At 43.9% G+C, this 12,887-nt stretch overlaps 1 protein-coding gene across 1 annotated transcript in view; it reads right to left on the bottom strand.

The window, feature by feature from the left end:
• The window catches only part of Ppm1h (protein phosphatase, Mg2+/Mn2+ dependent 1H), a 259,153-nt gene that overhangs the window by 20,298 nt on the left and 225,968 nt on the right, over positions 1 to 12,887 (bottom strand). Inside the window, exon 9 of the mRNA XM_052164872.1 lies at positions 4,896 to 5,047. Within this exon, the coding sequence (XP_052020832.1) occupies positions 4,896 to 5,047 (152 nt within the window). The remainder of the gene's footprint in view (positions 1 to 4,895; positions 5,048 to 12,887) is intronic.

The following is a 12,887-nucleotide window of genomic DNA, read 5'->3' on the forward strand; positions in this document are numbered from 1 at the left end:
CTTGTCAAGTTCCATTTCAAAAATCTATTGGGCTGGAGAGATGGCTCAGTGGTTTAAGAGGACCTGCTGCTCCTGCAGAGACAGGAGCTGGATTCCCAGCACCCACAGCGCAGCCCACCCACTGCAATCCCAGTCCCAGGGGATCTGGTGACCTTTGCTGTTCTCTGTGGGCACCACATGCGCATGGTGTACAAAAATACATGCCAGTAATCACTCTCACACAGATAAAAATAAGAATTAAAAAAATCTATTGATCCTTTTATGATAATGTGCTTTATAGATTCAATATGGTTTGAAATGTTTTCATGTTGTTCTAATGCTGATAATTGAATCTTCTATTTAACCGTTGCTGCATCTGGGTCATTGCTACTCTGAATTGCTATTATTTATTTGAATCCCATTCTTATTAATGCTTCAGAAACTTTATTGACTTTGTTAGTTTTTAATTACCCTTTAATATTGATTTTATTATGATAAGTGTGCATAAAATAAACTCAACTGTATCTAGCGCTTTGAAGTTTATATCCAAAGTGCTTTTCTGTGGCATTAATCGCACTACCATCCTGACGCAGCCATCACCACCGTCAATCTCTTGCACTTCTTCCCCTTTCCAAGCACAACTCACTACAGAGCAACTACTCCCTCTTCCCTGCTTCCAACCCTCAGCAACTGTAAAACTGTGTTTCTCTAATGTGTTAGTTGTTTCAAAGTATCAACTTTTGGCTACAATGTATCCTTTTCTAATGTATTAGTTGTTTCAAAGTATCGAATTTTGGCTTTATAATGTATCCTTTTGGTATACATGTTGTCTTTTTTGGCCTTGTTTTTCCTTTGATGACTTTCCTTGGATTTATTCTGCTGCTTTCACTTCTGGCATTGGATACTGTTACTGAAGTACCGTGGACTTGGAACTGGAAGTCTGCGTGCAGCACACAGGAGGAGCATGCACAGACCATAACCTCAGGGCTCTGGCTCTGCAGAGCCTGGGAGCTACGGCGATTCCTTTGTACATGTTCATGTGGAGCCTGGAGGCTGAAAACACCAGGACAGCTCTGTTTCTGAGGTTACAGGTTTCTTTCAGACTTTGGTTTTTTGGTTTTGTTTTGTTTTCCTGTGGTCAAAATGCCAGAAGGTTATGGTGGGGATCCTTAGAACACAGGGGAAGCTCTACACAGAATTATCTTAGAGCGTGCAGGAAGGTATTCACTCTGGTATGTCAGAGGTGAGTGGAGCCTTGATTTATGCTTAGCTCATAAAAAAATGGTCAAAAATTCAGCCTTTACTCTTTCCATATGCTGTGCTCTTTTTCAAATCCAGGTCATTTCTAGGTCTCAGTATAATTTTTCTCCTTGATTTATAAGCTGTTCAGACATTCGGCTGTACTCCATGTGGGTCTCTTCCCACTATCAGCTGAGGCAATACACTATTATTTTAGTTTCCCTAGCTAGTTACACTCATTTAAAGCTTACATGTTAAATGCCTTTTTAAAAAAGATTTATTTATTTATTTTGTATATATGAGTACACTGTAGCTGTCTTCAGATACACCAGAAGAAAGCACAGGATCCCATTACAGATGGTTGCTAGCCACCATGTGGTTGCTGGGAATTGAACTCAGGACCTTTGAAAGAGCAGTCGGTGCTCTTAACCACTGAGCCATCTTTCCAGCCACCACCCCCCCCCCCTTTTTTTAAGATTTACTTATTTTATGTGAGTACACTGTCACTGTCTTTTGACACACCAGAAGAGGGCATCAGATCTCACTACAGATATGTGAGCCACCATGTAGTTGCTGGGAATTGAACTCAGGACCTCTGAAAGAGCAGTCAGTGCTCTTAACCGCTGAGCCATCCCTCCAGCCCTGTTAAATACTTTTAAACATGTTCTTAAATAGGAAAAAAAAAAAAGGCGCAGTCTATTTAAGCTGATTACTATCCTTTGCCAGTTATCATACGGTTTTGTTGCTGTTGAGCTTTGTTTGTTTGGGGGATGGAAATCACTATGTACCTCAGGCTGTTCATGAACTTGTGATTTTTTTTTTCTGTCTCTGATGTCCAATTGTTAGATTTGAGGCGAGTGTCTCCATCTGGCCAGTATGATATTTTAATCCAGTAAATTAGTTCTAACAACCTTAACCCTAACTGTTTCCTATAGAGAATGTGTGTTTACACCATCCACATACTTATTAGCTTACTAATCCACTTGATTTCTTGGGTCTTTCACCTGGAGTCTTTTCCTTCTTTTCTATGAGTAGTATATCCTTCAGATTATATCCTTCAGATTTTCTTCAGAGATTGGTCAGCAAAATTTCTCAATTTTTTGTTATGTTTGAAATTTCTTTAATTTTCTTTAGCGATAGTTTTCCTGCGTAGGAAAAATCTTCTAGCTCAGTGGTTCTCAACCTCCCTAATACTGCAACCCTTTATATATAGTTCCTCACATTGTGGCGGGCCCCAATCATACATTATTTTGTTGCTACTTCATAACTGCAATTTTGCTACTGTTATGAATTGTAATGTAAATAGATGTTATGCAGGAAATATGATATGTGGCCCCAAAGCAGTTGTGACCCACACACAGGTTGAGAACTGCTATTCTAGACTGACAGGCTTTCGCTTAGTGTATTGAAGATGTAATCCCGCCATCTCTTGACTCTTCTGTTGCTTTTGAGAAGACTGCTGGTTCTGTGTACATCTCTCTCGAGCTTCTCTGAGGGGCTGCATCTAAGGCTCTTCAGCTTCTTAAGAAGTACTTCTTCAGGACTGCAGAGACGGCTCAGCAGTTAAGAGCACTTGTCGCTCTTCCAGAGGTCTCCGGTTCAACTTCCAGCACCCACATGCGTTGTGATAAATATTTGATATTAATTGGGGATTTCTATTCCACCACAGATCATTTAGTTCCCAGAGAAAAGATGCAAACTTTTTATATTTATAAAAAACCTTACGAGCACTAGAGCTGGGCAGATATCAACCCTCTAAGCTATTTTGTCTATTTCCCATCAACAGCTCTGAGGTAGGACTTGCCACGTTCTGCCTGGGCTGCTCTTACTCTGACTGGCCAGCCCTCATGGTCAGTTCTCCTGATGCCTTGTCCTATGGTGTCTTCTCCTTTCTCCACATTCTCTCGTGAGAACTGGCCATGTGAACTGGCCAATCAGAGTAAGAGCAGCCCAGGCAGAAAGTGGAAAGCATATCTCCGGGTTATTGACAGAAAAGCAGACAGAATAGCTTAGAGGGTTGATATCTGCCCAGCTCTGGCGCTGCCTAAGGCTTATTGCAAATATAACACGTCTGTGTCTTTTATTTAGGGACTGAGTGATCCAAGGTGGGGTAGGAGCCCCCAGTTAATATTTACCACACCCCACATGTTGGCTCACAATCATTTGCATCTCTAGTTGCAGTAGATCCAATGCTCCCTTCTAATCTACACATGTGGTATACATACCTGGTAAGCAAAACATAAAAGTAGGTTTTTAAATTAAAAATTAAAAAAATGATTATTTATAATTTCCTTCAACCCTGAGCCATCTTGACAGTTCCCCATTTATATTAGTTCTTCTCCTTGATCATAGTTTCTTTTCTTTCCTTTTTTTGTTTTTTTGTTTGTTTGTTTGTTTAAGATTTTGGTTTTTTTGAAGACTGGGTTTCTCTGAGTAACCCTGGCTGTCCTGGAACTTGCTGGGTAGACCAGGCTGGCCTCCAACTCAGAGAGACTTGCCTGCCTCTGCCTCTCGAGTGCTGGGATTAAAGACACATGCTGCCATTCCTGGTTCAGTCTCGACCATGTTTTCAAAGCTCTTAAAACGTTCTGATATTCTGATGCTAAGATAGTTATACTTTTTGCTAACAAATCCAGTAAGGGAGTGTTCGTCGGCCCAGGTCTACCGAGCCGCTCTGCTGCTTCTGCCCACAACAAATCATTTCCTGGTGTAGCAGCTGAAGCTCTTTACTTCTAGAACTGCTTTCTTCTTGGGTTTCACATTTCCTAAGGCTGTGAGGGCTATCTACCCTGGCGTAATACTACAAAGGAAAACTCTACGTAGTCTTCTTTTCCTGTCTCTGAACTACTCAGACTAGATCAGGATTTGTCAGCAGGACTAACCTGCAGTGTGAACATGAGGACGGAGGAAGTCATGGTGACTCACACCACAGTCCCAGCACTGCTGAGGGAGGCAGAGGCTGGATGGCCATTCCGAGTCTGAGGATACCCTGATCTATGTAGCGAGATCTAGGTCAGCAAGCACTATGTACTGGGACCTGTCTCAATCCCTCCCCCAACTCCCAAGAGTTAAAATGTTGCCTTTTTGTTGTTGTTGTTTTGTTTTGTTTTGTTTTTTGGATTTGGTTTTTTTCGAGACAGGGTTTCTCTATGTAGCCCTGGTTGTCCTGGAACTCACTCTGTAGACCAGGCTGGCCTCGAACTCAGAAATCTGCCTGCCTCTGCCTCCCAGAATGCTGGGATTACAGGTGTGCACCACCACCACCCGGTGTATTTTTTTTATTTTTTATAAATAGGGTTTCATGTAGCCTAGGCTGACTTCAGACTCATTAGCTGAGGATGTCCTTGAACCTTTGATCCTCTTGCTCCACATCCCAAGTGCTATCTAGGATTACAGGCACAAACCACCAAGCCCAGTTGACAAGGTGCTAGAGATCACACCCAGGGCCCTGTGCATGATGGGTAAGCACTCTAGCTCAGCCCCTGTTGGTAACTTTTAAATAAATCAAGTTCTTTGCCATCTGTATCTTAGTTCACCTTAAGGAGGATTTTCATGTGGTCACACATGTATAAGACAGGTAGTCCCTTCTGTGGTTTGGTTTACTGAGCTATTCCTATAGCCTCTGTTGTAAGTCATGAGTGCCTAGGAGACTATCCAGTGGAAATAAAGGCACTGACCTGTGAGGGTCATCTGGATCACAGTTAGGAAGGAACTGAGTGATTGCTTCTGCTACTTCTTCATTTGATAAGACATCCCAGAGTCCGTCAGTAGCCAGGATCAGCACGTCATCTGCTTCATGCTCATATCTGGAGAGATCGTAGACTCTGACCTGAAAAGAACAGGCGGGTACCACAATGTGAGTTATGGAGGGGGTTGCTGCTTTCTGTCTCTAACCAAGTGGCTTCTGATTCCTAGCCTTTTCCTGTCTGGTCTAGTACTTTTCAAGGATGCACTTGAGGTACACGATTTCATAGCAAGCTTTGTGGAATGGACAGCCTCTTTCCAAGGCTTGCTTACAGACACTTAGGCCCAGTCACAACTGTGAATGACCCCTGGAAGGGTTAAATAATTAACAAGAAAGAGATGAGTTGAGAAGCTAATGGCTGAGATACGGCTGAAGGGATGACTTATACCTGAACATCGTGTGAGTCAGAATGAGCACGGGGCTGGCCTGCTCATCTTTCTCTGTATATATTAAGAGCCTATCCTTTTCCAAGTGCTATAAACAGAAAGAAAAAAAATAATAGAGTCTTCCATTTAAGTCTACAGGGGAGACGAAGTCCATTTGAGATTTTAAGAAATGGCTCCATATGTATTTGTCAAGGACTAAGGAGGCATATTTAATGCACTCTTTTGAAGTCCTTCTTGCCTGATTTAAGGCCTGATTTAAGGCCAATGGGCCGGAACATCCCTCCCTTCCCCAGGTAAGGGTGAGGGTTTGATACTACACGTGGGTTGGATGAACCCCAATCTGGGCACATTACAAAGGGCAAGGCTCAAGCTGCACTTCCATTGGCCAGGTTTCACATCGTCTCCCATATCCAACATTGTCTAATAAACTCTTTACGAAGGACAAAGCATCCCTGGAAAACTAGAAAGAATGAAGAGATCACAACTCTACACTTACCCTACTTGGACAGGGCTGGTAGGGGCAGAGAGGAGCCAAGGGGAGTTTGGAGATTTCATCCCTATTCCTTCCTGATACTGCAGAGTCAACGGAACTCATGGGCTGAGGACAACTCTCCTGCCCTGCACGGCTAGAGAAAGCATGGGGTAGGTTCGGGAAGAGAAGAAGAGAATGTGGCATATACTGCTGCTCTGGTGTCCCTTCACATTGGTGATACTAGTGACATCTGGCCATCTTAGACACAGACAATGGGCTTCTCAGAGGTCTACCAGATGGCTCGAATTTGGTCTTTGCTCCAGAACAACCAGTTTGTCTAGCCCAGTGACATCCTTTAAGTGACTGGTCCTTTGGGTTAGCAACCAGCTTGGTAGGGTAGCTGAAACCTAAAAAATGCTTCACCATGATAGATGAGCACAATTAAAAAGCAGCCACAGGGGCCAGGCCTCCACTGTGCAGAAGACAGGAACAATTAGCTAGTAGGGCCCAGCACGTGAGAGCCCTCCAGGGTAAGAACAGGCAGGGACATACTCTACCTGCTTTTAAATATTATTTTTTCCTCAAAATGTATGCTCACTTAGTACTGAGCTGACATTGTGGAGAAGGCATTAAGCCTTCCAAGCCAGCGGAAGTAGGGTCAGTGAGGCTAGAAAGGCAGAACTTGAGTTTTCAGATAACCTTCTGTGAGCGGGGCATTCTTATTTTCCCTCGATGGGAAACAACCAATCAATCCCCCTTGATTTAATTTCTGTGGTTGCTGGGTATGTCAGAGCGTATGGAGCTCCAACATTCCTATTTGGAGTACATATAGGAATTGATATATAGAGCATTTCATTCCTCAGATGTTAGTGTGTGGACCAGTCAGCTGGAGAACTTGAGCACTCACAGATGCATCTTATGTTCTGGGGTAGGGGCAAGAGAGCTGTGGTCCTCCAGGTGATGTCAGAGGTGCAAATCCTTGGACCATACATTGAGGAGCAAGGCTACAGGAGTCCTACTGAGCCCGGAAATCAATGGCTCTCTAAACTCTGCGATGCCAGACTATGGAAAGGATCATAAAATGTCACTCCTGGGCTCCCAACTCTAAGTCCTACCCTGTCATGTTAACTCCATGATGAAATGAAAGCTGGATAGCTTCCAACTGACCGACAATACGCCACTGTGATCACCTGAGCTCCAATGAACAGGAACTATTAAGTAATGGGAGGTGGAGAGGGTCAGGTGGCTCAATTTTACATCTGTAGTTAGGAGGCATTTCCATCTGCCTTTTGGCCCTGCCTAAAGCAGATGTTTCCAGGATTGAAGGCAATGCCCAATCTTGCCATGTGAACAGGGTACCCAAATGGCTTCAAAATGCTTCTTACTGATCCAAGACATGGTAAGTTGATTCCTTTAGCCTGCCCAGTAGTAGGAGATCTGCCCTACAGAACCACGCAGGTTCACACACCAACACGGTTGAAAATGCTGCTCCTCAAGTCCATCAATAGTTGGAATCTTCAATTCTATTTACTTTTCTACTCACAGCTCACTAGTATGCGGTTTGAATAGCCAGCTTTGGATACCATTTCCCACACAATCTTTATGTGAAGAATACAAAGCCAGTAGCAGCCCCATTCCTGGGGCGTTCCTCAATTAGCAGCCTTTTAGGTTTTTACTGCTATCCTTCATTTCCTGCCCGTCAGCCAATTTCCAAAGGACTTTGCCAACTTTCCACTTATAGCTCATGTCTTGTACATTCACCTATGATGCAGACTGCCCTGGGAAAATGCTTCCAGAAGAACTGAACTGGTGTGCAAGCCGTCCAACCCTGCACTCATCCTTGCTGGCAACCAGGTGGACTCTGGGGTTTGCTGCAGACTCTCGTGTTCCCGTGAAGCGCCTTCTTCAATCAGAAGCCCTCCCAAAGTCCCTGTGTTCACTTCCTGCAATAGCTTTTATTGTTCTTGGAAGCCTCACATGAATCTAGTGGGCTCTGGGGCTCTTCAGGACTAAGACATCTATATGGAATAGTTGCTTCAGGAGCCTGGCATACCACCAGACCATGCACACCAGCCTATGTGCCCGAAACACCACAACTCAGGGTAGAGTTGCCGCTGCATGCTGTGAACTCAGGGTTTGTGTTTGTCATCCATACAACGTCTCCTGCTTTCGTAGAAACATAATGGCGTAACCACAGAAAACAAGACTTTCAATATTTTTGTTCTGTCATCCCTCAACATGTAATGTCAAACTACCGCATCCATGGGTTGTATAGTGGTATAGTATCTAACTCTAAGAATTGACATGTGAGTTGCCAACTTCATAAAACCTGTTGCATAAATGTCAGTTGGTAGAGTTTCCAACAATTTCCGAGGTTGCCCTAAGCCTATGTCTACCATTTTTTAAAACTATATATTTATGTGAAGTGTTTTCAAGATTCCGAGATCAAAATATTGATCAGCTTAGGAAAACGCTGAAGATGTTCTGTGCCCTGTAGTGTCAGAAGCTCCTCTTTCTCTCTGTGTGAGTGTGCATGTGTGCTTGCCTGTGTGAGTGCACACATGTGTGTGCAAATGCCACACGGATGCAGGTATATGCACGCCATGATGTGCACATATAGGTTAGAGAGGGCAGTTCAGGTATTAGTCTTCAAGTTCTACTTTATTTTATGCCATCAAAACCAAAACAAACAAACAAACAAACAAACAAAAAACCCACAACCAACCAACCAAACAAACAAACAAAAAAAAGAAACCACCCGTGGGACACTTCATGTTTTCTTTTGAACCCAGGGAATCCATTCTCTGTGAGGCCTAACTTCTACACAATTCTGAGAGCTCTTACTCTTACTGAAAGAAATAATAATAAACTAATTATAACTACAAACTTAAATACTCAAGTAAATGCTTATTAAGAATGGGGGTGGGCAGGGCATGGTAGTACATCCCTTTAATCCTAGTGTAGGAGTCAGGCATTAGAATGGTGAGGTTGAATCTCAGAATCACAAAGGGCAGGAGTGGAGCCATTCCCTACCTGCCTCTACCTGCTCTAGAACCCATCCACGGCATCCCACTGAGGACCATGGACACTGGGTCCTGTAGCATCAACACCTGGAGTTCTCCATGCTGATGAGATATCTAGATAGCTCTGAGCCTTTTGCCAATGAACTTCCCTTCCTGGGCATTCCTTCCCACAAAAGGACTTAATCCCTGGTTCATCCCAATAAAGTGTATGCATTCACATCCACTATCACATAAACCAGTACAAACAAGCAAGGACCTTCTCTTCATCAAGAATCGCTGTGGGAGGAGGCCTTCATTTTAAAGAGCCACACCTGAATCTTTCCTCCAGCCCTTCTGAACTCTTGGCACTCACTTGAATGAGACTGGGTTCTGCCCATCCTGGGATCTGCCCTGCCCTTCCGGCCTGGTGGGCAGATGCCCGAGGGGAAGTGTGGGCCTTGGAGATGGCACTTCCTGACTCCTAGTGGTACTGCTGCAGTACCAGCATACATCAAGAAGAGCCTCCACCTGGACTGCCCGCTTAGGACTTTGTTCTGCCTCCCCATAGCAGCATACCAGTGGTACCCACACACCATCAGCAGAGGTGGGACTCTCTGAGCTGTGACATCCCAGCACTCAGGAGGCAGAGGCAAGCAGACTGAGTTCGAGGCCAGCTTGGTCTACAGAGTGAGTTCCAGAGAAACCCTGTCTTAAAGTCTTGAAATATCACCAAAAAAAGAAAAAAAGAAAAAAAAAAGAGGAGGAAGAGAAAGAGGGAAGAAGGAAGGAGGAGGAGAATGAGTAAGAGAAAAAAATGAAGAGAAAGAAGGAAGAAGGAAAGGCAAGGTAAAGAAGGAAAAGGAAGGAAGGAAGGAAGGAAGGAAGGAAGGAAGGAAAAAAATCCCAATGGACTGTTGGAAATGTGTATCCTACGCTTCCCTTGAGAATTATACAAATACAAACTGTGTCTAGATTACAAACTTGCTTTTTACTTTCTATTTAGGGTAGCTCACATTTTCCGACAACTGGAACTCACAAGCTCTGCTATGAGCCAAAGTTCCCTATCCCTTAGTTTAATCACCTTCTTTGTAAGTCTGCTTTTACATAGCAGATTTCCTTTCTTAACTTATCGAACAGCTAACTCATCAATTTTCATCCGTCCTCCCCTAATAGGTGGTTAAGAGTTCACGGCAGGTAAGGTACTTGAAAATCATGATGACTCTTTTTTTTTTTTTTTATTTGATATAATTTATTTACATTTCAAATGATTTCCCCTTTTCTAGCCCCCCCCCCACTCCCCGAAAGTCCCGTAAGCCCCCTTCTCTTCCCCTGTCCTCCCTCCCACCCCTTCCCAGTTCCCCGTTCTGGTTTTGCCAAATACTGTTTCACTGAGTCTTTCCAGAACCAGGGACCACTCCTGCTTTCTTCTTGTATCTCATTTGATGTGTGGATTATGTTTTGGGTATTCCAGTTTTCTAGGTTAATAACCACTTATTAGTGAGTGCATACCATGATTCACCTTTTGAGTCTGGGTTACCTCACTTAGTATGATGTTCTCTAGCTCCATCCATTTGCCTAAGAATTTCATGAATTCATTGTTTCTAATGGCTGAATAGTACTCCATTGTGTAGATATACCACATTTTTTGTATCCACTCTTCTGTTGAGGGATACCTGGGTTCTTTCCAGCATCTGGCAATTATAAATAGGGCTGCTATGAACATAGTAGAGCATGTATCCTTATTACATGGTGGGGAATCCTCTGGGTATATGCCCAGGAGTGGTATAGCAGGATCTTCTGGAAGTGAGGTGCCCAGTTTTCGGAGGAACCGCCAGACTGCTTTCCAGAGTGGTTGTACCAATTTGCAACCCCACCAGCAGTGGAGGAGTGTTCCTCTTTCTCCGCACCCTCTCCAACACCTGCTATGGCAAGAACTTCAAGACTCTGAAGAAGGAAATGGAAGAAGACCTCAAAAAATGGGAAAACCTCCCATGCTCATGGATCGGTAGAATCAATATAGTTAAAATGGCCATTTTGCCTAAAGCACTATACAGATTCAATGCAATACCCATCAAAATCCCAACTCAATTCTTCACAGAGTTAGAAAGAGCAATTATCAAATTCATCTGGAACAACAAAAAACCCAGGATAGCTAAAACTATTCTCAGCAACAAAAGAAAATCTGGGGGAATCAGTATCCCTGACCTCAAGCAATACTACAGAGCAATAGTGTTAAAAACTGCATGGTATTGGTACAGTGACAGGCAGGAGGATCAATGGAACAGGATTGAAGATCCAGAAATGAACCCACACACCTATGGCCACTTGATCCTCGACAAAGAGGCTGAAAACATCCAATGGAAAAAAGATAGCCTTTTCAACAAATGGTGCTGGTTCAACTGGAGGTCAGCATGCAGAAGAATGCGAATTGATCCATCCTTGTCTCCTTGTACTAAGCTCAAATCCAAATGGATCAAGGACCTCCACATAAAGCCAGACACTCTGAAGCTAATAGAAAAGAAACTGGGGAAGACTCATGATGACTCTTAAGGTTCCTTCTCTTTGTTAAACATCTTCGTGGCAAATCAAATATCCGTCTCTGTGTGCCCCTCCTTCCCAGCGTGCTGGTCTTCAGAGTGCTGCAGTGTCATGGGTCTGGGACTCAGAGGCCAGCCCTGAAGCTGTGAGGTGCTGCCTAACACCCTGTGTGTGTGTGTGTGTGTGTGTGTGTGCGCGTGCGCTGAGAGACATGGACACACCAGCCCTTGAGACCATGAGAAGGCAGGATCATTACACTAATAGTCCTCTCTGCACTCTTGCAGGCCCCTGACTCTCTGAGGTGGCTCTTGTTCCACAGGAATGAGCTCTTGCTTCCTTCTTCCTGCCCTACTTTCTCCCTTTGTATCATTTGCTTCCTTATCTGATCGCTCTGGAAGCAAGCCACAGGGCTTAGGCTAATTATTCTTCAACTAGTCTCACCTATAAATGGCCCCACAGTCCAATTTCAGAGGGACATATTCCCCCATGTTTTTCTTTTTGTTTTTCTTTTCTTTTTTCCCTTCCTTCCTTTCTCCCTCCCTCCCTCCTTTCTTTTGTTCTTTCTTTCTTTCTTTCTTTCCTTCCTTTCTTTCTCTCTCTCTTTCTTTCTTTCCTTTCTCTCTCTCTCTCTTTCTTTCTTTCCTTTCTCTCTCTCTCTCTCTTTCTTTCTTTCCTTTCTCTTTCTCTCTCTCTCTCTCTCTCTCTCTCTCTCTCTCTCTCTCTCTCTCTCTCTTCTTTCTTTCTTCTTTCGAGACCTGGTCTCTCTCTTACGTAGCTCTGGCTGCCCTGAATTTGTTACTTAGACCAGGCTGGCCTCTGACTCAGACATCTACCTGCCAGTGCTTTCTGGTACTGAATTAAAGGTGTGCACCTCCATGCCCAGTGTGCATTTTTGTTTTTGAATATGGTCTCCCTTTTCTATCCGCCAAAGAGACCTACCCCTTTAGAAGACTTGAAGACAGTCTGAGGCATACCAAGTTCTTCAGCTCTCTACATTATCCTCATGTTACCATAGTAAGTGTCTCCTGCACTCCTTCTCATTGTACCTGAGAATTATTGTTTCTTATAAACAAGACGGCAGAAGCACAAGTAGGCAGCCATGCTCTCTCCCCAAATGGGGATTGTAGCCGGGAGCACAAAAACTCACTAAGAACCAGAAGACTGTGTGTGTTAAAACGTAAGTAGACTGTAGATATCCTTCGTGATTGCAAGGGGAGTATCGGGACTCCCAGGCATATTTCCCTTCAATATGAAAGTGGTCACTGGACCTGCTTCCATGTGAAACAGTCTTCTGGAAGCCAGTAAGAAAGAAGAAACGGAGAACATTACTGACCATCACTAACCACACACCAGACTTCATGCCTGGGATTTCACTGATGCTCTTACTTCTTCCTACCCATAATCCACCAGTCCAGGCCAAGTAGAGCCCCATGATGAAGGAAAAGCAACTGGGGGCCTGCGGGTGACTGGAGTGGAACCCAGTCTCAGGCTCTTTGTCCTTTATGAAAGGAGTGTTTTGGAAGGAA

Source organism: Apodemus sylvaticus, chromosome 20, assembly GCF_947179515.1.
Source record: "Apodemus sylvaticus chromosome 20, mApoSyl1.1, whole genome shotgun sequence".
Lineage (NCBI taxonomy): Eukaryota > Metazoa > Chordata > Mammalia > Rodentia > Muridae > Apodemus > Apodemus sylvaticus.